The sequence below is a fragment of the Salminus brasiliensis genome, chromosome 2 (genome assembly GCF_030463535.1).
Source record: "Salminus brasiliensis chromosome 2, fSalBra1.hap2, whole genome shotgun sequence".
NCBI classification, from domain to species: domain Eukaryota; kingdom Metazoa; phylum Chordata; class Actinopteri; order Characiformes; family Bryconidae; genus Salminus; species Salminus brasiliensis.
The window spans coordinates 2,906,350-2,932,901 of record NC_132879.1 but is presented as its reverse complement, the minus strand read 5'-3'; the positions used below and the strand labels follow the sequence as shown (position 1 = coordinate 2,932,901).

General features: G+C 42.0%; 1 protein-coding gene across 1 annotated transcript in view; it reads left to right on the top strand.

Moving 5' to 3' along the window:
- LOC140550261 (thyrotropin-releasing hormone-degrading ectoenzyme-like) overlaps window positions 1–26,552 on the top strand; it is a 341,162-nt gene that overhangs the window by 131,530 nt on the left and 183,080 nt on the right. Inside the window, exon 5 of the mRNA XM_072674121.1 lies at window positions 23,401–23,555. Within this exon, the coding sequence (XP_072530222.1) occupies window positions 23,401–23,555 (155 nt within the window). The remainder of the gene's footprint in view (window positions 1–23,400; window positions 23,556–26,552) is intronic.

Here is a 26,552-nt window from a genome sequence, read left to right as displayed (position 1 = left end):
GATGAGTTGTGGATGATGAGGTGGGGTGGTGATCATCCATCATTCTGACCTCACTAATAGTGTTGTCACTCTATGCAATCAGATTCTCACAGCAATTCCCCAATTCAAAAGTCTTTTTCTTCCCTGGACAGTAGAGACAGTTACTCCAACAAAAGCAGGATCCGCTGTTTAATCCCCTTGATTTCAGAGGAAATAATGAATTGGCAGGTGTCCCAATACTTTTGTCATTTTTGTGTGTGAGTGTGTGGACACTGAGAGTGAGGGCTGTGGGGGGACGGACTGACTGTGTGTGGCGTGATGTGAAATGGGAAGAGGAGGAGGAGAGCAGGGACCATCTGTCCATCTGTCCGTTCCTCTCTGGAGGCCCCGTCCTCGGGCCGCTGACTGAAGGGCCTGAACTCTTCTGCCCTACTGACCACGTTAAACACTCCGCTGCAGGAACAGACTGAGGGCGTCCGAGGATGCAGAGGAAGCTCTCTCTCTCTCCCTCCCACCCTCTGCCTGCCTCTCTCTCTTTACAGCATTTATCTTAACTTCACTAAAGATCACCTACAGTCTGTGTTTGTGTGAGAGTGTGTGTGTGTGTGTGTGTGTGTGTGTGAGAGAGAGAGAGAGAGAGAGAGAGAGAGTGTGTGTGTGTGTGGTTGTAGCATGCCCTGTGTAAAGTGGTTACCTAGGAGACGAGCATGCGGGTTTCCAGGTGTCATAACCGTGGCTTGACACTTTCATGTCCACACTGTCATTGAAAAGCCATTTACAGAGAGAGAGAGAGAGAGAGAGAGAGAGAAAGAGAGAGAGAGAGGGATAGAGAGGGACAGAGAGAGAGAGAGAGAGAGAGAGGGAGGACAGAGAGAGAGGGAGGACAGAGAGAGAGAGAGAGAGAGAGAGAGAGAGATAGAGAGGGACAGAGAGAGAGGGAGGATGGAGAGGGAGAGAGAGAGAGAGACAGAGAGAGAGGGAGGATGGAGAGGGAGGGACAGTGAGAGAGAGGTAGAGAGAGAGGGAGGGACAGAGAGAAGGAGAGAGAGAGAGAGAGAGAGAGGGAGGGACAGAGGGAGAGGGAGGACAGAGAGAGAGAGATAGAGGGGCAGAGAGATAGAGAGTATAGCCGGAGTATAGAGGAGATTATAATGTCCTCATAATGCGCTTATTAACCCTTAACAAGACAGTAGTTGGTCATTAACTGCTTGTTATTACGCCCTTTTGACTTATTACATTATTAAGCTTTATTAATTGGTTGATTTTGTACAATTTTATTATTTACACTATGAAACATCTTTAAGTGGCGACTTGTGGCAACATTTTCCTAATGAATAAATTACTTCTTCATTATTAATCATCATTCTAATTATGACATTGATTTCACTTATTACCTCATTAGTAAGTTAGTACGTTTTTTGCTAATTATTTACTTATTACACTAAAACATCGTTAAATGGCTGCTTGTTGCAACTTAAAAAAGATTTACTACATTATAAACAATAATTTGATTGTTTGATATTTACTACAGTAATTTATTTATTTATTCATTTAAAACTGCTGCGTGTCGGCTTATTGTAATGTTTTTATTAATAACTGCTACATTGTTAAGCATTATTAACTGGTTATTACATTGGACATTGATTTTACTTATTACTACATTATTAAGCTATTTATGAAGATTTACTATATTCAATAACTAATATTTTAAACAGTTGTATTTATTTGGACTTTGGGACATCGTTAAATAAAAAAATTGAAAGTAATTGCTACATTCTTAAGCAATTATTCATAAATAATTATATAGTTAAATTATTATAAACTGGCTGGTTTTATATATTGTTTTTATTCATTTTTACATTATAAAGCTTCGTTAACAGGCTGCTGAATGCTACATGATTTCACTCATTGCTACATTATTAAAAAATATTAATTGGCTGCTTTGATTAATTCTACTAATTACCATATTGCACATTACACACTGGCTTCCAATCACAGTTTTTACTTAGTAATAATTATGAAACATATTACCGAGTGCCTGCATTAGTCCTGTTTAATACTTCTAACTATATTAATTTTGCGTATTGCTACATTTTTAACAGTTATTGCTACATTTTTTGCATTAATGCATCACAAGAGCATTATAATACTTATCATACTACATATTTATTTATTTACTTATTTATTTGTCAGTTTGTTTACTTATTTGTTTTATTTTAAGGGATGTCAGATGTTTAGAAGTTAAGAAAATATATTTATGTATTATTTTTATTATATATATTAATATATATACATTTATTATATAAATTATTAATTTATTAATTTAAATTTCCTCCAATGTTGCCCAACCCACTCATTAGTACTCTAACGAGTCCTGGCTCATGCTGCCCCTTTCTCTGGGAGCAAGGCCAGTTGTGCTCTCTCAGGCTCCGGTTGCTGATGGCAGGTAGCATGTCCCAGGCAGCACTCGAACCGGCGATCCTCAGGTCATAGCGGCAGTGCCTTAGCATGTTGAGGCCACTACAGCTGTGACAGTGTGCCACAGAATCTGGCAACCCAGTTGCGAAACCCAGGCCTGTATTGCAGTATGCAGGCTGTGTGCGCTGCCTGGTGTCCCGGGAGAAACCGGCGTCTGAAAGTTTGACTAAAGCCGCTGCTGTTTGAACACACTCTCCTGTTTTACCTGCTGTAACACCCCTGCTCCAGCCTTCGCTGAGGAATGTGTGTCAGATCAGAAAAACAGAGACACCAGTACACTCGGAAACTGTGCAGCGAGCGCGAGTGCAGCAAGTGCGCGAATGCACGAATGCTTTCCTACAGGCTGAACAGCCGCGCAGCCGGGATCAGGATTACACCGGGAGTTTGTAGGGGCTCTGGTTGTGTTTAGGGTACAAGATAAAGTGTGTGTGTGTGTGTGTGATGCATGACGCACAGTACACTCAGCTGGAGTATTGGTGGGAGCCAAGCTGCTCTTGTTTAAGGTGGAATTTGATGCTCTTCTAAGCCTAAAAGCCACAGTTTGCATGTAAAGTAATGCATTTAATAATTATTTAAATAAATATTTTTTTAAATATGTCAAAATCTTAAGTTCTATAATTTTCTAAATATCATTTTATTCCCCCAAAATTCAGGGATTCCAGATAGTCCTATATAGAATCATCTACAACAGGGTTTCCACAGTCCAAACGACCAGAACCAGGTAATCAACAGGTAATCTGAGCATCCATTAAAGTCAATGAGATCTCAAGGTTCTATGTAGCATCGTTTGCCGTCTCTAATAAAACCCTTAAAGACTTTTTTTTGCTAATAAAATAATAAAACCTGCTCCTCCAGAGTTGCTTTTGAAATCAAGGGTAATAATAATTAGGGATGTCCAGGCATATTCTAATGGATCCGGTACTGGCTATTTTAATCCTATTCCAGTTCCGAGTCTTTGTTTTAACCACAGTGTTCAGAGCGCCATCTGCTGTCCTCAAGGCGCCATTAATGGACATTATTCCCAGCCGGCTGCAGCAGCAGCAGTGCGGACGCTCTCAGAAGGTAAATAAAGGAGTTGAGGTTCTGCAGTGTGGAGCTATTTTACAGTGGAACCTACACTGAAAAACAGACCATAATATCCAACCCTTTATATTATAAATCTCTCACTGAAACGCTCTGTTTTACCAGCGGGAGAACCAGCACTGAAGAACCCATTCAGAACCGAGTGGAGGCTAATGCTAATGCTAACCCCCACATATATATGCTCATATATAACCTCAACCACACACAGCACTTTCACCCACTATAAACCAGCTATTACACACCAATAGACCAATAGACAACTACAGATATCACACACTCATACACACAGGAAGTAATTAGACTGCAGTGTTGTGAAGGAGCTGGGGGCTGATTGGTCAGGGAGGAGAGTCAGACTGGATTATAAGATATTAAACTGATTTTACTGAACGGATTAATCACCAGCTCATCTGAGCTAAACTGTGGGGCTGGATTATCGGATCGGATCGGATCGGATTGCATTGGGTCGGAACAGTATCGGACGATACTCAGCATTTATAGACTCAGATCGGACTTGATCAGGACATCCTCACCATGCTTCAGTAAGGCCTTCCACTAGATTTTGGAACATTGCTGTGAGGATTTGATGCCATTCGGCCATGAGAGCATCAGTGAGGTCAGGTACTGCCACTCAGACTCATCCCAGAGGTATTGGGTGGAGCTCCAGCAGCACTCTAGAAGATGAAGCCAGTGCCTCTGTGTACTGGACAGCATTAGGCATAGCGACCTTAAACTCATGCCTGGCTGCTCCAGAGCCTCCTGTCGTACCGGTGAGGCTTTTCTATGGTGGTCAAAAGCTCTGTAAAGCTCCGTAAAGCTTATTAAAACTCAAAACTTAAAAGGAGCGTCTGAATACTTTTGTCGTGTGAATCTGAGCTAAAAGTTCGAGTGAGTTTAAGAGCCATTTCCGACCCAGCTGATGTTCGATGATTTCCTGGCCTGCCTCATCTGACCGGCTTCTACCTCGTCTCGCCTCGCCTCGCCTCGCCTCGCCTCGCCTTGCCTTAATCAAACCCCTCGTATTAATCAGCCGAGCCGCGCTGCTAATCAAAACATCCTCTTTTTTACTTCAAACAGGGAACTCTCAGGGCTCATTAAATGCAGTTATTTAATGAAGAAGCGTTATTAAGGCAGACCGGTCGTTCAGGGAAAAGCCGTTTTCTCTCTCAGCTCCTTTCCCACCGAGACAAACACGGGGGTAATTACCGAAGCAGTCACAATAACAGGGCACTCCTGGGCTCCTCATAAAGCCTTTATTAATGGCTAGGCTTTCTCCCTGCAGGGCCGATCTAAACATGATAGGATTAGATGTCTTATGGATGACTGCTGTGCTGCACCGCTGCGTGGCCGTGTGTTTTTACCTACCGCCTCATCTGTTTCTGCTTTTTTCCTTTCCTCCGTCCTGCTAAATCTGGTCTTGTATTTTCTGTAGATGAGGAGATAAAGCAGCAGCCAACAAGTACCCCTTTATGTTGGAGCCTTTTTTTTTGCACCCTGCTATTTGGACCCGTTTCCAGACACAGCACTCCTCCTCGCTAAAAGCTTAAGAAAACGCCTGCTTTCTGTTTTCCTTTGGTTTTCAATTACGCTATACGGACAAAAGTATTGGGACGCCTTTCCCATTCCTTGTTTTTCTTCTGAAATTTAAGAGTATTATTAAGAGTCAGTCCTGTTTTTGTTGGAGTAACCGTCTCAGAATCGCTGTGAGGATTTGATTGCATTCAGCAACAAGAGTTTGTTTGTGAGGTCAGGATGTTGGACGGTCACCATCAACCATCAATCAGGACCATCAGGGCATTAGACAGCAGCATGGTGCCAATAGGCTCATGTTTATCTACTCCTATTCTAGTCCTATTCTATTGGCAGTACTTCTCTACAGGGTCTTGACAAGCTGTATGTGTGTGTGTCAGTAATGGGTGCAGCTTAAAATAGCTGAATGCAATAATTAAAAGAGGTGTCCACAAACATTTGGACATGTAGTGTACTTGTGGTAAAGGAACCGTCGGACCACCCTACATACTGAGTATCTGAGATACTCATGCCACTTGCCTTTGGGTTGACTGCATTCGACTGTGGGGGGCCACTCTGGGAATCTCTGTAGAGTAGAGACCAGTATGCCAGAAGACCAGAAGTCCGCATTCATGTCCCATCGTCTGATTAGATCAGGTTCTGACTGAGACCAGAGTGAAATCAGACAGACAGTAGGAGTCGAGAGACGAAGCTGAAGTTGATGGTCGGTGGTCTGGAGACCTCCAATTTGCGGCTCTCGAGAGGAAAGAAGTGTTCTAATTTAGACCTCCTTGTAACCTTGTTCAGTTCTTCTAGACAAGAACCTGAAGGTCATGCCTTGGGTTTCCTGCTTTGACCAGGTTTAATGCTTAACACTTTCTGCTCAGACTGATCTCACCTCAGTCTCAGATGAATAATATTAACCGTAGAAAAGTGCAAGATCCAGCGGAATCAGGCGCTGTCACTATGACCAGAGAATTGCTGGTTCGAATCCTGGTCATGCTGCTAGCCATCAGCAGCCGGGGCCCCGAGAGAGCACAATTGGCCTTGCCCCTTTCTTCAGGGTTGGTAGATGGCACTCTGTCCCTACATCACTCCAGTGCAGTGCTGTCCGGCACTGGCGTCTGCTGGCCGATGCCTCAGAGCCAGGTATACGGTGCTTTCCTCAGAGTGAGTTGGTTGCCCATTGATGATGCATCAGTCAACGATGCATTAATAGTAGAAGACCTCTTGCATTTTCGAGGTATGGACTTTGCAAGACCTCAGAAGGTGTCCTGCTGTGGCATCTGGCTCCAAGACTAACGTTAGCAGCAGGTCTTTTTCGTCCTGTAAGTTGTGAGGTGGGACCTCCATAAGCATCATTGAGGCCTTAGGTGCCCATGACACTTTCGCTGGTCCATTCTTGGAGCACTTTTGGTAGGTGCTGACCACTGGATGCCAGAAAAAAACCCTACAGGACCTGTCTGATGTTCTGGAGATGTTCTGACCTGGTCGTCTAGAACATCACAGTTTGGTTCTTGTCAAAATGTCTCAAATTTACTTTGTAAAATGAGATTGGAACGTTTCTCTTCGGAAGGAGGATGACCCCCCCCCCCCCCTTAAATGGTCATGCCTTCAAAGCAACAAAGATTGCTGTCAGTATTTGGATAGTTTAGGATACTCCGGATAGACGTATTCTGGTGCTTCAGAGCACATAAACATCCACCTATTGGCACCATGCTGCCTAATGCTAGGCATGGGCTAGAGCATTGAGCTGTGGAGCAGTGGAGAGACTGTGTACTCTGGAATGATGGATGGTGCTCCATCTAATATTTTTGGGACGAATAGAGTATTTTTAATGCCTTGAATTTTAGAAGAAACTAGGAATGAGCAGGCGTCTCAATACTTTTGTCCATGTAGTGCATCAGCTGCTGAAATGCTAGCAATCCTGCGACCCTGCAAACCTGTTTTGCTCAGAATGAGTGGATATTGAAAAAACCTGCACACGCCTTTGTGTCACCACACCTCACTGGATTACTGCAATGCTCTTTCCTTCTGGCCTAGCAAAGAACTCTGCTCCCGGCTTACAGAAGGAGCAAAACACTGCAGCAAGAATCCTGACACATGCAAAAAAGGAGGGATCATATTACACCTGTTCTCAAACAGTTCTCAAAATTTACTTAAAAGAAAACGTATTTACATTTATGGCATCTTATCCAGAGTTACTCATTTTACAGAGGAGGACCAATGTAGTGTTAGGAGTCTTGCCCGAGGACTCTTACTGGTGTAGCGTAGCATAGTCACCCAGACCAGGAATTGAACCCCAGCCTCCCACATGGTGTGGTAGCTTACTGGTAGGGGTGTTATCTGCTGCACCACACCAAATGCCTGTGGTCTTGCTCCACAGTCCCTCAGTGATAGGATTTTAGGGTCTGTTCCCTCAATAGCCCTTGGATTGTTTTGGCTGCACCAGCTGATAGTCAGCAGTGAGCACACCCACACCCAGAGTGGTGGGTGTGCTGGGGTGGGCAGCCAGCGCCGGGGAGTAAAGAGGGTGAAGGGCCTTGCTCAAAGCCCCAACAGTGGAATCTTGACAAGCCCAGGTATCGAACCCACAACCCTGTTATCAGTAGCCTGGAGCTCTAACCGCTGAGCCACCACTGCCCCACCACTAAGGAAAACACCTACAGTTGCACTCAAATTAATTCAGTCCCACCATTGCAAATGACGTTAATTAGCAAAATGGACAAGCTCTCTCTCAAGCTACTTGCAATCAAACAAGAGCCATTTACATATTTACACTGAAGGCATTTAGCAGACGCTCTTCTCCTGAGCAACTTATAAAAGGGCTCCACTGTTTACTCAGAAAATACTTTTAATACCTTAGCTAGTTTGTATAGGCTAGGATCCAGAAGATACCTCAAGCTAGAAGCTGCCAAGTACAAGCGGCCGTATGAAGACCACAACACTCGATACCGCACTTCACCTGAATATCAAACAAGTCGAGTAAGACATGAGTACAATCATAAGCCCTAATAAGTGTGAGATCAGTGCTGCTTCAAGGGTTCTTGAAAGAGAAGACAGCGAGCAACTCTTCCATTCGGACACCCAGGGGGAGTTTGTCCGGGTCTGGGTGCTTGTCTTCTGTGCATATTAAAAGATGGTGGGTCAAGCCAGGCGGTCTTGAAGCTTGAAGGGCTCTTGGTACAGATTGGGTTGGTCCATTGTTGGCTTTGTCCAGCGTCAGGGTTTTGAATCTGATGTTCAGCGAAAGGAAGCCGGTGAAGGGAACGCAGCAGAGGAGTTACACGGCTGAACTTTGAAGGAACTTTGAAGTCAAGCCACCATGTTCTGGATCAGTGGGCGACTGCGACTAGTCCAGGTCTAGAACTGATCCATAGTCCCAGAAAGTTCCAAAAACTTCTGTGGACCTCTTCAGGCCTATGGATCAGCAGTATGTCAGGAGGAGGAAGAATGAAGTACATGCTGGAAAGAGCACCCTGCCTACAGTAAAGCATGGCAGGGGCTCGGTGATGGTCTGGGGCTGCTTAGCTTCCTCTGGCACTGGAAACGTGTAGCATGTGGAAGGAGGGCAAGACAGATTCAATCAAGTATCAGGAAATCCTAGGAGAAAACGTATGTCAGCGTTTGGTGAGGAAGCTGAAGCTTGGGATCATTGTCCTGTCACAAGGTCCAATGCAACAGGGCAACAGTCCTGTGGCAAGGTCCATTGACCTGCAAGCTTCAGCTTCTGTGAGGAAGTTGGACCTTGCCACGGGACTTTGAGGTATGCTTGGGATCATTGTCCTGTTGCAAGGTCCAGTGATGCTCAAGCTTCAGCTTTGGTGATCCCAAGCATATCTAGAAGTCCACCCAGGCTTAATTTCTTGAGGAATGGGCTAAGATTCCTCAGGAACGCTGCTGCCAGAACCTGGTGTCTGGGTGGGCATCATGTTTGCAGCAGGTCAGAACAGCAGAAGGGTTCTACTAAGCACTAAAGTCGTTGTTAAAATTGTCATTTTGTGCTGAATCTGGGGAAAGCTCTTGTTTTGTTAGATGAGTTGAGATATTTAAATTGGTGTTGTTTGATTGGTTTAATTGGAGCCATGTCTTACACTGCTAAGACAAAATCCACAGTGGCAAACAAAGCATCTGCACATTCATGATTCAAAGCCAGTGTTTACCTGTCACATTTCTGCCAACAAAGACCCAACGCCAGACGCAGTGGTCAGATTGAAATGGAATAAACAACTGTCAGTCTGCCGGGAGAAAACATTAGAAGCCATCAAACAAAGCTGGAGACACCTCGCCATCTATCTCCAGATGTTAGGAATGGAGGATAGAATAGCATGTTATTAACACTGTGTCAAGATTTTAGAATGGATAGCAGCACACACACACACACACACACACACACTCATGCACACAAGGCAGTCCAGTCCGCCAAACTCGCAAGCTGTGCTTTCTTCATTGATTTCATATACTAACTGTATTTCCCAATACTCTGAGGCATCATTAGACAAAAGTATTGGGACACCTGCTCATTCATTGTGTCTTCTAAAATCAAGGGATTTACCCTGCTTTTGTTGGAGTAACTGTCTCTACAGTCCAGGGAAGAAGGCTTTCTGCAATTTTGGAACATAGGAACATTGCTGTGAGGATTTGATTGCATTTAGCCACAAGAGAGTTAGCGAGATCAGGATGTTGGCTAATCGTTCACCACCTCCTCACCTCATCATCCCCAACTCTATTGGATGGAGCACCCATCATCATTCCTGCTCCAGAGAGTCCTATTCTATTAGCAGTACATCTCTACAGGTACCAGACAGGCTGTGTGGTTGTGTGTCAGGAATGTCAAATGTGCATTCATTTGAAGGGGTGTCCACAAACTTTTGGCTTATAGTGAAATGTATGCTCTGTCATAACAAGGACTGTTGTTTTTTTTGAAGGTGTTCTTCATTGTTGATGATTCTCAGGGCGCTTTCGCACCTTCGGTGTTCGGTGTGGAGCAGTTGTCACTTTCTGTTGCTGAAATGTTCTTAGTCTGGTTTGTTTTGACAGGTGTAAACACTCCCCCAGCTCTTAAGTGTGCAGTGTGTAACTGATCTTGCTCTCCAAATATCACAGGTCACAGTTTCTAATTGAACTCTGTCTCTCTCAAATCAACACTTTCACCGAAACAATGCAAAGCGAAGGTTTCGTTTAGGAGGATGAAATCGCTGTTTTACATCTTCTCAAACCTCCCAAGCTTCTGCCTTGTTTTACTTCAAGCCAGTTTTGGCTCTAAAGGAGGCCACAAACACACTCCACATTCCTGTCCAATGAACAAACACCCATGCATCTTAGCCTTTGTAGCAAATCGGTAAATTCCTCATTAATATACCAGCCAATATATATTGTACCTCACTATCAATACACACTATATGTCCAAAAGATTGTGGACACCCCTTCTAATGAATGCATTTAGCTATGCTGCCAAGTACTGCCAGTAGAATAAGACTCTCTGCGGGAGCAGATAAACATAGACCCATTGGAACCATGCTGCTGCCAACTGCCAGGCGTGGGCTAGAGTAGGGTATAAAACCCCCCAGCATTGCGCTGTGGTGCAGTGGAAGAACTGTGTTCTCTGGAATGACGATGGTGGTACTCCATCCAGCATTGTTTTCGATGAGTTTGGGAGTTGAGGATGGTGGTGGGTGGTGGTTGATCATCCAAAATCCATCTCACAGCAATGCTCCTCAAAATCTAGTGGAACTTCTTCCTGGACAGTGGAGCATTTTTCTTCCCTGGACAGTGGAGGCATTTTTAAACCATTAATAGTTATGTACAATGAGCAGGTGTCCCAATACTTTTGTCCATATTTATTACAGCGCATTCTGTTTATCTGTAGTTCCAGTGTAATGCTAGTGAGCAAAGTAATGTGGTAGCAACCTTCCTAATCACCCTCATTAAAAACATAAGATCCTCATTTAGAGTCATTCCCATTGTTCTTAGTGCAGGTTATCGTGCATCCACTGACTCAGGATTCCAGCTGAAACCTTATAATCCTCCTAAACGTTCCCGATTCCTTTGATGCTGAGCCCGAATCTACCGTTCTACTCCGTAATCCCGCGGCGTGGCACCGCTGCCAGATGGAGACTGGGTTACAGAGTGTTTAATCGGTCTTTCCCCACCTTCCGCGGCACTGCGAGCGGGTAACAGGTCGACATTATGCAAGACGGCAGCACAGTATATATGTACTGCATAAACACAGAAAAGTCATGTCAGTATTGTGAGGACCCCTGGTTTGGAATGAACTCTATGAGCCTGTTATATCAGGGTGATGGAGAGGGTCAAGCCAAACTCAAGAGACAAATAATATATCAGAATCATAATACTTCTTATGATTTTATTTGCAGTCATGCATTTTCAAAACAGCGACTTTAGAAGAGTGGACAAAAGTGTCCTAACTTTCAATGGAAGTCATTTCGGAGCATTTCTATCGGTCCATTTGTTGTGAACTTTTGATACAAAGTAAAGAACGACTTCCAGATTCTGTTCCAGATTATGTTAAAAAGTGAAAAATGTATTATTGTACTTCTTTGAGTATAAATTTACAATAATATTAACATATTAGCTTTTTATAGTACATGTATTCAGGCTGTGGTTTATAGACCTGAAGTTGAGGAATAATATGGCGGGGGTCCCGTGGGGCTTCGTTCCAGGTCTAAACTGACATGAACTGTACATGATCTGTACAACTAAAGGAGATTCGAAAGGGATTTCGAACCTATGACCTCCAGGCCACAGTGGAAACGCATTCGACCGCTACTACTCTGAAAATTTCATTCAATTTGGTCTTGAGCAATGTCCTAACAGAAAGTCTAGGTCTGATGGATGATGTTTCTAAAGCGTGGGATTGCTCACAGCTCTGCTCCTATAACAGTGGACTCCATTGTCCTTGTATATTAAACATCGGTGAAGGTCAGAATTTTGCATAAGTGGGGTTTAGATGACATTTTTTGGTCTACCTTGGGATGTGCTCACTCTTCCTCTTACTCTAAAAACCTCAACTTTCTAAATCCAGAAATCTAATAACCCCCCACACACACACATCTGCAACCAATAATCACAGGCCCTGTATTGCATTACATTTACAGCATTTAGCTGACGCTCTTATACAGAGCGACTTACAAGGTTACTGGTATTACAGAGGTGGACCAACGCAGTGTTAGGAGTCTTGCCCAAGGACTCTTATTGGTGTAGCGCAGTGTAGTCACCCAGACCTGGAATCGAACCCCAGTCTCCCACATGGTGTGGCACCTCAGTGGCCGGTACTGGTGTTATTTGTTGCGCCACACCAACCACGTATTGCTGAAAGCATTCGTTCCAGCCCTTTGGACTGTAGTGTGTTTGTACAGTGTGTCCAGAAATCGATTGCGCTCTGATGAGCCCTGCCGCGCTGGGCGCTGTCTTTTTTGCGAGGATGGATGCTGTTATTGTTTAAGTAAAACGAAGCGTGTGTTTGCATCCATGGCCTGCAGGCCCTGCAGCCCCATCGCAGGCCAGACATAACTCAGCCGCGCTGGAGCTGGATGGGCAGTAATGTGCAAGAGGCTATTAATATTGATTTAATGGCAGCCCAGTTAATAGATTCTGAAGAGGGGTGTTGAGCTCTCTGACTGCAGCAGTCAACACACTGCCAGAGAGAGATAGAATAAGAGAGAGAGAGAGAGAGAGAGAGGACTAATGTGGTTGGGGGGAGTGTGTGGGGGTAGAAACAGAGACATCCAAAAGCCAAAATCCAAATCTGATTAAAATTCCTCTCGTTTTTTTTTTTTTTTTTTTTTTTTTTGGCTGAACTGTTTCAGCACATTGGTTTTTTTTTCCCCACCTTTCCAAAACTGTTCGAACCCTTTAAAAGAAAAGGAAGAAGAAGACAGACTGGCTATTTGAATGCAGAAAGACTCTGTGTGCCATCAGTCTGGTTCAGAGCAGGTGAGGAGAAAGCTCTCCGGCTCGGAGATCTCCATGGCGAGCTCAGGCTGTGAGAAAAGTTTAGCTCTGTGGGTCGCAGTCAGTTCAGTTAGAGACACTGTCTTGTAAAAGCACCGTCTAAGCAGTCAGAAGATGTTGTTATGGTTGTTGTACATATGAGTATTTTACATGATTTGGTCTCTAAATATATACATTACTAGGACAAAAGTATTGGGACACCTGCTCATTCATTGCTTCTTCTGAAATCAAGGCAATTAAAAAGAGTGGAGTGACTGTCTCTACTGTCCAATGAGGACAGAGGAGGCTTTCTACTAGATTTTGGAGCTAGAGCTGGAGCTGCAGCATTGCTGCAAGGATTTGATTGCTTTCAGAGATTAGAGCGTTAGTGAGGTCAGGATGTTCGATGGTCATCCGAAGGTATTGGATGGAGCACCCGCCCTCATTGCAGAGAGCACCTCTGGCATTAGGCAGCACGGTGCTAATAGGTTCATGTTGATCTGCTCCAGAGAGTCCTATTCTATTGACGTACTTCTCTACAGGGACTAAGCAAGCCGTGTGCGGCCTGTATGTCATAGGCCACACTGATGACTTCACAATGGCCCGTAGAGTGACACAATGCATTAATGATGTCACAGTGACCAATAAAGTGGCAAGCTACACTGATGACGTCACAAAAGCCATGAATCATTGGCTGCACTGTTGACATCACAGTGCCCCATAGAGTGACAGGCTACACTGATGACATCACAGCGACACATAGGTCATAGGATGTATTGGTGACATCACAGTGGCCCATATGTCATAGACTACACTGATAATTAATACAGTGTGTCACTCTATCACCACTGTGATATCATCAGTGTAGCCTATGACATATGGGCCACTGTGATGTCACCAATACATCCTATGACCTATGTGTCACTGTGATGTCATCAGTCTATCTTGCCACTTTATTGGTCACTGGGACATAATTAATACAGTGTGTCACTCTATGGCCCACTGTGATATCATGTCACAGTGACCAATAAAGTGGCAAGATGACAGACTGATGACATCACAATAGCCCATAATTCACAGATAACACTGATGATATCACAATGGTTCTTAAAGTGACAGGGTATATTAATGACATCAGAGCGACCCATTGGTCAAATGCTTTACCGTTGACAATGCCCCGCAGAGTGACAAACTACATCGATGACATCACAGTGGCCCATATGTCATAGGCTACACTGATGATATCACAGTGGGCCATAGAGTGACCCACTGTATTAATTATGTCACAGTGACCAATAAAGTGGCAAGATGTACTCACAATAGCCCATAATTCATAGTTTACACTGATGATAAATCCTTAAAGTGACAGGCTATATTAATGACATCAGAGCGCAGAGCGACCCATTGGTCATAGACTCTACTGATGGCATCACAGAAGTGACAGGGCTGCACATTAGGCCTGTCAACCTAAATATAAATGTCTCTTGTATTTGTATATTAAATATATATATTATAATATATATATATAAATATTCAAATTAAAGTAAAAAACATTATTTTTTAGATAAAATAACTGCAGCGAACAGCATTTTTCCGAAGCTGTGCTATGTGTCCTAAATCCATGAGTGGATGCTCATAAATATTCCCATAAGCACACAGTGTTACAGACCTGTTGTTCTGAGCCTGGAGGCGCGAGATGTTTGCCTAAATCGGTACATACGCTTATTTCTCATATTTTTGAGAGACATTTCCATAACCCACCCACCCCCCCCCAGGCCAGTAATAACACGCTAAAGGTGACTGAAACGGCCGCCTGGCTCTGTGAGTTGAGGCTGAGGTAAAAGCAGCTGCAGCTTGTAGCACTAGAATTGTGTGGACTAAAGTATTGGGACACCAGCTCAGTTGAGAAAGCAGTTACCCTGCTTTTGTTGGAGTAACTGTCTCTGTTTGAGTAGCTGCATGCCTTCATCAGAAGGGGTGTCCGCAAATATTTGGACACATAGTGTATTGTTTAAAAACTCCACACGTCCCAGCAGTGCAACACACACTACTAACACGCCACCACCATGTCTGTGTGGGGTCACTGCTGTGCCAAGAATGCAATCCACCCAAATACCACCCGCCTGCTCTGTGGTGGGCAGTCCTGTGGGGTCCTGAGCATTCGAGAACAGGGTGAAATGAGGCTGCAGTCTGGGTTATATGGGAAGTGGAGTGGATATGATGGACAGTGGGTGTAGAAACAGGGAGGTGGTGTTAATGTTATGGCTGGTTGGTTGGTGTAATATTAAAATGCAATTGGGAAAAATATTGACATTGGTTTTAGAGGAAGTGGATGAGGTTGATGGGGTGGAGTTTGATAGGGAGAGGGTGAGTGCGGGTGTTATACATCTCTCTCTCTCTCTCTCTCTCTAGCTCTCTAGCTCTCTCTCTCTCTCTCTCTAGCTCTCTCTCTCTCTCTCTCTCTCTCTCTCTCTCTCTCTCTCGCTCTCTCTCTAGCTCTCTCTCTCTCTTACTGGTTTCCTTTTGTTTCTTTTATTTCTCTCAGCAGCCCCAGGACTTCCCGCCCTTAAATAGTGTCCAAAATAGCACACAGAATCCCTCACACAGTGTGTGTGTGTGTGTGTGTTGCTATGCACATGGCAGCGAGAGACAGAGAGAGAGACAGAGAGAGAGAGATTAATAATTGCATAGCTTTATTTCTGGCTCTCCTTTTAGGAAGCCCGAGCTCTTTGTTTTGTTTTGTTTGTTAGTTTGTTTGTTTTGTTTGTTTTTGATGTTTGTTTTTGTGTTTTTTCAAAACTCCTTTGGTCATGTTTCCTACCACCCCATCCACCCCATCCACCCCACCTTTCTCCCTCTCTCTCTTTCCCTCTCTGATACACAATATGTCCAAAAGTTTGCGGACACCCTTTCTATACCAAACACATTCAGCTACATTCGAGCTTGTCTAGTCCCTGTAGAGAAATACTGCCAGTAGATTAGGACTCTCTGGAGCAGTTAAGCATTATTAACCTATTGGCACCATGCTGACTAATGCCAGGTGTGGGCTAGAGGGGTATAGAGCCCCCCAGCAGCAGCATTGAGCTGTGGAGCAGTGGAGGAACTGAGTCCTTTTGGATGGGAGTTGGGGATGATTTGATGAGGTGGGGTGGTGATTATCATCATCCAACATCCTGACCTCACTTAAACTATTCTTGTGGCTGAATGCAGTCAAATTCTCACAGCAATGCTCCAGCTCCAAAATCTAGCAGAAAGCCTTCTTCTTCCCTGGACAGTAGAGAGAGACAGTCACTCCAACAAAAGCAGGATCAGCCTTTTTTAATATCCTCGATTTCAGAAGCAATGAATGAGCAGGTGTCCCAATACTTTTGTCCATATTAATTGTATTCATTTATGATATTAATGACAGGCTTTGACGTTTATCCTTTACGTGTAATATAGGTACTTTTATCAGTTCATCACAACCTTGAAGATAAAAGGAGAGTCTCCTTTGTTCTTTCATCAAACAATCACAAACCTCTCTCTCTTTTATCTCTCTCTCTTTTTATGTCTCTCGCCCCCATTTATCTCTCTCTCTCTTTCTATGTCTCTCTCTCCCATTTATCTCTCTCTCTCTTTCAATGTCTCTCTCTCCCATTTATCTCTCTCTCTCTCTTTCTATATGTCTCTCTCCCCTTTCATTCTTGATAGCTTTCTCTCTCTCTCTCTCTCTCTCTCTCTCTCTCTCTCTCTCTGTCTCTCTCTCTGTCTCTCTGTCTCTCTCTCTCTCTCTCTCTTTGGTTGTCTCTCTGTTTTCATCCCTTTGTCCCATCCTACTGTCTCTCCTTCATTCCCTCTGTAGTTTACCCCCCACCCCCACCGCCCCCACCACCCCCACCGTCCCCTTCAGTGTTAATATAAGAGTGTGATTAGCGCAGCTCCTGGTCCTTCACCCATAAAGCACAATTACAATGCACAATTAAATCTGCTGCGTCTGAATGTGATTCGCTTTCTTCAGCTAATTTCCCTGCGCTAATTTAATACAGCCACCGGTTAGACTCTCATCAGCGCCTTCAGTTTGTTTTTACTGAGTCCTCCCACCAATTTCTAAAAGCCAGCCCCCTCTAAACACCGCTCTTAACTGGCTGGAAGTGTTTTTTATCTAACGTGGTGGGTGGAGAAACCCAGTGCAGAGTTTAACTCCATGATGTGATCCTGGTTCTTTACGCTGTGTCCGAATTTCCGGATGAATGGGTTTTCCTCCTTCTGTAAAGCTTCGATTTTGGAGATATGAGGTTTTTGCACGGCAGCAACAATATTTGAGTGTTCTGTCTCAGAGAGTGTATCTATGTTAGCATATACTGTATGTGCATCTGAGTGTGCACACACACACACACACACACACACACACACACACACACACACAGTTTGCTGTAATCACGTTAGTGCTTTCTGTGCTGCAGCTCGAACCTTCACTCCTCTCACCACTGATAAGCACTGGCTTTAAAAAAAGCACTTTATACACACACACAGTTGCAGTATTTCATTTGTCTGAGTGTGTGTGAGTGTGTGTGTGAGTGTGTGTGTGAGTGTGTGTGTGAGTGTGTGTGTGAGTGTGTGTGTGTGTGTGTGTGTGTGTGTGTGTGAACCCCTCAGGAAACAGCAGTTATATCTGTGGTGTTAGCTGTTCTGCAGCTGCTGTAGAACAGGTGAGTTGGGTTTGGTGGAACTGAGTCCAGAACAGACAGGCAGTCCTGATTAACGAGGCTTTCACTTTTCTGCAGAGGAGTGTGTATATGTAAGCGTGTGTGTGTGTGAGTGTGTGTGTGTGTACGTGCGAATGGATTCAGTCATATTCCTGGTTATTGTGTTTAATAATACTGGATGCAGTACAGATATAATTGCTGCTGATTTTTACATTAGAAAGCTTTGTTCTTTAAATGTGTGTGTGTGTGTGTGTGTGTGTGTGTGTGTGTGTGTGTGTGAGTGTATTTTGTGTTTAATAAGGTTCTGTTTGATGGTTTGTGCACTGTGTGTAAGGATCTAAAAGCCCTCTCTGTGTCTCTCTTCATAAACAGCTTGTTTTATAGCTGTACTGTTAATCTTAAATGTGGAAACAGTGACATTACAGGTGTTTCCAAAGTTCTGACTGCTGCTGTTATAGTGTGGTATAGTGTGGTATAGTGTGGTATAGTGTAGTATAGTGTAGTATAATGTAGTATAGTGTGGTATAATGTGGTATAGTGTGGTATAGTGTGGTATAGTGTAGTATAGTGTGGTATAGTGTAGTATAGTGTAGTATAATGTAGTATAGTGTGGTATAGTGTGGTATAGTGTGGTATAATGTAGTATAGTGTGGTATAGTGTAGTATAGTGTAGTATAGTGTGGTATAGTGTGGTATAATGTGGTATAGTGTAGTATAGTGTGGTATAGTGTGGTATAGTGTGGTATAATGTGGTATAGTGTAGTATAGTGTGGTATAGTGTGGTATAATGTGGTATAGTGTAGTATAATGTGGTATAGTGTGGTATAGTGTGGTATAGTGTAGTATAGTGTGGTATAGTGTGGTATAGTGTGGTATAATGTGGTATAGTGTGGTATAATGTGGTATAGTGTAGTATAGTGTGGTATAGTGTAGTATAGTGTAGTATAGTATGGTATAGTGTAGTATAATGTGGTATAGTGTAGTATAATGTGGTATAGTGTGGTATAGTGTAGTATAGTGTACTATAGTGTGGTATAGTGTGGTATAATGTGGTATAATGTGGTATAGTGTAGTATAGTGTAGTATAGTGTGGTATAGTGTGGTATAATGTGGTATAGTGTAGTATAATGTGGTATAGTGTGGTATAGTGTGGTATAGTGTAGTATAGTGTGGTATAGTGTGGTATAGTGTGGTATAATGTGGTATAGTGTAGTATAGTGTGGTATAGTGTAGTATAGTGTGGTATAGTGTAGTATAGTGTAGTATAATGTGGTATAGTGTAGTATAATGTGGTATAGTGTGGTATAGTGTAGTATAGTGTACTATAGTGTGGTATAGTGTGGTATAATGTGGTATAATGTGGTATAGTGTAGTATAGTGTAGTATAGTGTAGTATAATGTGGTATAGTGTAGTATAGTGTGGTATAATGTGGTATAGTGTAGTATAGTGTGGAATAGTGTAGTATAGTGTAGTATAGTGTGGTATAATGTAGTACAATGTAGTATAGTACTTATGGAATAGTATAGTGTAGTATAGTGTGGTATAATGTAGTATAGTGTAGTATAATGTAGTATAGTGTGGTATAATGTAGTACAATGTAGTATAGTACTTATGGAATAGTATAGTGTAGTATAGTGTGGTATAATGTCGTATAATGTGGTATAGTGTAGTATAGTGTAGTATAGTGTGGTATAATGTGGTATAGTGTGGTATAATGTGGTATAGTGTAGTATAGTGTGGAATAGTGTAGTATAGTGTAGTATAGTGTGGTATAATGTAGTACAATGTAGTATAGTACTTATGGAATAGTATAGTGTAGTATAGTGTGGTATAATGTAGTATAGTGTAGTATAGTGTAGTATAGTGTGGTATAGTGTAGTATAGTGTGGAATAGTGTAGTATAGTGTAGTATAGTGTGGTATAATGTAGTATAATGTAGTATAGTACTTATGGAATAGTATAATGTAGTATAGTACTTATGGAATAGTATAATGTAGTACAGTACTTATGGAATAGTATAGTGTAGTATAGTGTGGTATAGTGTAGTATAGTGTGGTATAGTGTAGTATAGTGTAGTATAGTGTACTATAGTGTGGTATAGTGTGGTATAATGTGGTATAATGTGGTATAGTGTAGTATAATGTGGTATAGTGTAGTATAGTGTGGTATAGTGTGGAATAGTGTAGTATAGTGTGGTATAATGTGGTATAATGTGGTATAGTGTAGTATAGTGTAGTATAGTATGGTATAGTGTAGTATAGTGTGGTATAGTGTTGTATAGTGTGGTATAGTGTAGTATAGTGTAGTATAGTATGGTATAGTGTAGTATAGTGTGGTATAGTGTTGTATAGTGTGGTATAGTGTTGTATAGTGTACTATAGTGTGGTATAGTGTGGTATAATGTGGTATAATGTGGTATAGTGTAGTATAGTGTGGTATAGTGTGGTATAATGTAGTATAGTGTGGTATAGTGTAGTATAGTGTAGTATAGTGTGGTATAGTGTGGTATAATGTGGTATAGTGTAGTATAGTGTGGTATAGTGTGGTATAGTGTGGTATAATGTGGTATAGTGTAGTATAGTGTGGTATAGTGTGGTATAATGTGGTATAGTGTAGTATAATGTGGTATAGTGTGGTATAGTGTGGTATAGTGTGGTATAGTGTGGTATAATGTGGTATAGTGTGGTATAATGTGGTATAGTGTAGTATAGTGTGGTATAGTGTAGTATAGTGTAGTATAGTATGGTATAGTGTAGTATAATGTGGTATAGTGTAGTATAATGTGGTATAGTGTGGTATAGTGTAGTATAGTGTACTATAGTGTGGTATAGTGTAGTATAGTGTAGTATAATGTGGTATAGTGTGGTATAGTGTAGTATAATGTGGTATAGTGTGGTATAGTGTAGTATAGTGTACTATAGTGTAGTATAATGTGGTATAGTGTAGTATAATGTGGTATAGTGTGGTATAGTGTAGTATAGTGTACTATAGTGTGGTATAGTGTGGTATAATGTGGTATAATGTGGTATAGTGTAGTATAGTGTAGTATAGTGTGGTATAGTGTGGTATAATGTGGTATAGTGTAGTATAATGTGGTATAGTGTGGTATAGTGTGGTATAGTGTAGTATAGTGTGGTATAGTGTGGTATAGTGTGGTATAGTGTGGTATAATGTGGTATAATGTAGTATAGTGTGGTATAGTGTAGTATAGTGTGGTATAGTGTAGTATAGTGTAGTATAATGTGGTATAGTGTAGTATAATGTGGTATAGTGTGGTATAGTGTAGTATAGTGTACTATAGTGTGGTATAGTGTGGTATAATGTGGTATAATGTGGTATAGTGTAGTATAGTGTAGTATAGTGTAGTATAATGTGGTATAGTGTAGTATAGTGTGGTATAATGTGGTATAGTGTAGTATAGTGTGGAATAGTGTAGTATAGTGTAATATAGTGTGGTATAATGTAGTACAATGTAGTATAGTACTTATGGAATAGTATAGTGTAGTATAGTGTAGTATAATGTAGTATAGTGTGGTATAATGTAGTACAATGTAGTATAGTACTTATGGAATAGTATAGTGTAGTATAGTGTGGTATAATGTGGTATAATGTGGTATAGTGTAGTATAGTGTAGTATAGTGTGGTATAATGTGGTATAGTGTGGTATAATGTGGTATAGTGTAGTATAGTGTGGAATAGTGTAGTATAGTGTAGTATAGTGTGGTATAATGTAGTACAATGTAGTATAGTACTTATGGAATAGTATAGTGTAGTATAGTGTGGTATAATGTAGTATAGTGTAGTATAGTGTAGTATAGTGTGGTATAGTGTAGTATAGTGTGGAATAGTATAGTATAGTGTAGTATAGTGTGGTATAATGTAGTATAATGTAGTATAGTACTTATGGAATAGTATAATGTAGTATAGTACTTATGGAATAGTATAATGTAGTACAGTACTTATGGAATAGTATAGTGTAGTATAGTGTGGTATAGTGTAGTATAGTGTGGTATAATGTGGTATAGTGTGGTATAGTGTGGTATAGTGTAGTATAGTGTGGTATAGTGTAGTATAGTGTGGTATAGTGTAGTATAGTGTGGTATAGTGTAGTATAGTGTAGTATAGTGTACTATAGTGTGGTATAGTGTGGTATAATGTGGTATAATGTGGTATAGTATAGTGTAGTATAGTGTGGTATAGTGTGGTATAATGTGGTATAGTGTAGTATAATGTGGTATAGTGTAGTATAGTGTAGTATAGTGTGGTATAGTGTGGAATAGTGTAGTATAGTGTGGTATAATGTGGTATAGTGTTGTATAGTGTGGTATAGTGTTGTATAGTGTAGTATAGTATGGTATAGTGTAGTATAGTGTGGTATAGTGTTGTATAGTGTGGTATAGTGTAGTATAGTATGGTATAGTGTAGTATAGTGTGGTATAGTGTTGTATAGTGTGGTATAGTGTTGTATAGTGTAGTATAGTGTGGAATAGTGTAGTATAGTGTGGTATAATGTATAATGTAGTATAGTACTTATGGAATAGTATAGTGTAGTATAGTGTGGTATAATGTAGTATAGTGTGGTATAGTACTTATGGAATAATATAGTGTAGTATAGTACTTACGGAATAGTTTAGTGTTGTATAGTACTTACGAAATTGTATAGTGTAGTATAGTACTTATGAAATTGTATAGTGCAGTATAGTACTTATGGAATAATATAGTGTAGTATAGTACTTATGAAATTGTATAGTGTAGTATAGTACTTATGGAATAATATAGTGTAGTATAGTACTTATGAAATTGTATAGTGTAGTATAGTACTTATGGGATAATATAGTGTAGTATAGTACTTATGAAATTGTATAGTGTAGTATAGTACTTATGGAATAATATAGTGTAGTATAGTACTTATGGAATAGTTTAGTGTAGTATAGTACTTATGGAATAGTTTAGTGTAGTATAGTACTTATGAAATTGTGTAGTGTAGTATAGTACTTATGGAATAGTTTAGTGTAGTATTGTACTTATAAAATTGTATAGTGTAGTATAGTACTTATGAAATTGTGTAGTGTAGTATAGTACTTATGGAATAATATAGTGTAGTATAGTACTTATGGAATAGTTTAGTGTAGTATAGTACTTATGAAATTGTGTAGTGTAGTATAGTACTTATGGAATAGTTTAGTGTAGTATAGTACTTATGAAATTATATAGTGTAGTATAGTACTTATGGAATTGTGTAGTGTAGTATAGTACTTATGGAATAGTTTAGTGTAGTATAGTACTTATGAAATTGTATAGTGTAGTATAGTACTTATGAAATTGTGTAGTGTAGTATAGTACTTATGGAATAGTTTAGTGTAGTATAGTACTTATGAAATTGTGTAGTGTAGTATAGTACTTATGGAATAGTTTAGTGTAGTATAGTACTTATGAAATTGTATAGTGTAGTATAGTACTTATGGAATAGTTTAGTGTAGTATAGTACTTATGAAATTGTGTAGTGTAGTATAGTACTTATGGAATAATATAGTGTAGTATAGTACTTGTGTACTACTAGTGTGAGAGTATATTGGGCAGTGTAGTGTAGTATCATATAGTGTAGTTTAGTAGTATGGGGGAAGTCTTGGGACTTGAGGGGGGCAGTGGTTTGGCTCCTGGTGGTGTTTTTTGGCTCCTGAATTTGACCCTGTGTGTGTGTGTGTGTGTGTACAGATCTCCTGGCAGTGCCGAAACACCCATATGCAGCGATGGAGAACTGGGGGCTGAGTGTCTTTGTGGAGCAGAAGATTCTTTTGGATCCAGAGGTTTCATCTTTCTCCTACCAGATGGAGCTCACCATGGTGGTGGTGCACGAGATATGCCATCAGGTACAACACACACACACATGCACAAACACACACACACACACACACACACACACACACACAGCTGCAGTTTATCAGAACATGGTTGGAGAGGATTTATCTGGAGGAGTCTGGAGTCTTATTTAAACCTCAGACGTTTAGTCTGCTCTGCTCTTGACTAAAGTTGCTCACTTCAATTATGGTGAAGGAGATCACCATGACCAGATCCAGAGAGCTCTCTGAGGCCTTCAGAAAGAAGGGTGGAGGTGCAGATGATCAGAACATGGTTGGAGAGGATTATTCTGGAGGAGTCTGGAGTCTTATTTAAACCTCAGACGTTTAGTCTGCTCTGCTCTTGATTGACGTTGGTGAAGTAAGGGGTGAAGAAGATCACCATGGCCAGATCCACAGCGCTCTCTGAGGCCTTCAGAAAGAAGGGTGGAGATGTACAGAGGAGTCTGGGAAGGAGGTTAAGAAGATAACGCCACTAAAATAGCAATCCGCCAAAGTCAGACCACACAAGGCGTACTTTTCCCGTCGTTGTCATAGCAAAGACTCACCGATACGCCCTAAATCAAGCTGCGCGGTGCAGCTCCGCCGTTGATGGCTAAAATAGGGCCCACACACACACACACACACACACACATATCTAGATTCCACTCATGATCAAACACCCTACTGCTTCCATTTGCTGTAAGAAAGCGATTCGCTCCACTTTGTTATGAGAACGTTCCAGCTGGAGAGAAGATACTGCATCCTGCTGATCTCCAATAAAGGATCATTATTCTGCAGTTTAGTAAAGTTTTAGCCTTCAGAGCCTTAAGTCTCACTTATTTTATTGATAAGTGCTCACTCAGGGTACCGCTTCCTCTTTAACGCCTCACAATGCGGGACAGAGACGTTTAATCTCCTGAATATTAATTACTTTAATCACTTCCAAGGTTCCAAGCTTGATCTTCCTTAACCTCCTACCACACACACACACCAGCCCCTTACGCTAAGTGCTGATTTCCAGTTGCTTCATACATTATCTCCACTCCTTCACTTCACTCCACTGATGATCTGGTTCCAGGGGCTCCTGTCAAGAGGGTGGAGCTACATTATTAGGCAGCGAGTGGAAAGTCAGGTCTTGAAGGTGATTGAAGGAGAAATGGACAAGCGTAGGAAGCTGAGACACTTTGACAAGAACCAAACTGTGAGGTTCTAGACAATGACTGGGTCAGAACATGTCCAGAACATCAGGCATCAATGGGGGGTTCCCAGTATGCAGTGGTCAATACCCCTCTAGCCCACGGTGACCTGCCCCAGAGAGTCCTATTCTATTGGCAGTACTTCTCTACAGGGACTAGACAAGCTGTGTGTGTTTGTGTGTGTTTCCACATCAGTGTCAGCGATAGGTGCAGCTTAAAGTAGCTGAATGCATTCATTAGAAGGGTTGTCCACAAACATTTGGACATATAGTGTAGCAGAGATATAGTCGGAATCGGTGACGAGAGAATCCCCAGGACAGAGTGGAGAGTGTATGACGTTCCCTTCTGTCCGTCACACACTGTAAAACACCACCTTCCCTGGCCTGATATATGTGCGTGTGTGTGTGTGTGTGTGTGTGTGTGTGTGTGTGCGTGCTCTGAGTCCGTGCAGCCATTCCAGACCCATCCCAGAGACGACCGCTTGCACATGAAGCCGTAACTGTCCGAGCTGGAGAGATTTACAGCCCAGCGTCCGATTTATCACTGCGTCCCTCGTCCGAGAGAGAGAGAGAGAAAGAGAGAGAATCAGAATCAGAATCAGAATCTCTTTATTTCACCAAGTATGTTACCCATACAAGGAATTTGTCTTGGTGAGAGCAACACGTATGACAAGTAACAAAGAAACACAGAACACAGTCTTAAACTAAAGGAAAATTACACTAAACAATAAATAGGGTAGGGGATAAATTAAAAAAAAGTAGAAAGTACTAAAGGTAATAAAGGTAATAAAGAGCTGAAAGATGTATTTACAGAAAAGAAAAGAACATCTGTACAGGTGTGCAAATAGTCATAGTGCAAAATAGGCAGAGTGCAAATGACTGTTCAGTCCGGTTTGGTACAGTTCAGTTGTAAGTTTAGAGGTTTACAGTGGGAGGTGACCACTGTGATTGAGGAGCGCTACAGCTCTGGGGAAGAAGCTGTTAGCATGACGTGTTGTGCTGGTTTTGATGGACCGCAGTCTTCTACCCGAGGGGAGTGCCTGGAAGAGGAGGTGTCCAGGATGTGAGGGGTCAGATGTAATCTTGCCAGCCCGCTTCCTCATCCTGCTGGAGTAGATCTGCTGAAGTGATGGCAGGTTACATCCTATGATCCTCTCTGCTGTCCTGATGATGCGCTGGAGTTTGGTTCTTTCTTGTGAGGTGGAGGAACCAAACCAGATAGTTATGGAGGCTGTGATAATGGACTCGATGATCGCTGTGTAGAACTGGATCATCAGGGTCTGTGGCAGGTTGAATTTCTTGAGCTGTCTCAAGAAGTACATTCTTTGTTGAGCTTTCTTGATGATGGAGATGGTGTTTTTCTCCCATTTCAAGTCTCTGGAAATGGTGGTGCCCAGGAACTTGAGTGACTCCACCATTGATACTGCAGTGTTGTTGATGTGGAGGGGGGGAAGGGTGGGTGGATTGCGTCGGAAGTCCACCACCATCTCTACAGTCTTTTCTGTGTTTAGCAGCAGGTGGTTGTTGCTGCACCAGGACACCAGCTGCTCAATTTCCTTTCTGTAAGCAGACTCATCACCGTTGGCTATGAGGCCCACCAGAGTGGAGTCATCTGCAAATTTCAGGATCTTTACAGCTGGATCTTTGGAGACACAGTCATTAGTGTAGAGGCTAAAGAGAAGGGGTGAAAGAACACAACCCTGAGGGACTCCAGTACTGAGTGTCCGGAGGTCTGAAGTGTGCTTCCCCAGCCGCACCTGCTGTCTCCTGTCTGTCAGAAAATCCACGATCCACCGACACATGGAGTCTGGCACTGACAGCTGGGAGAGCTT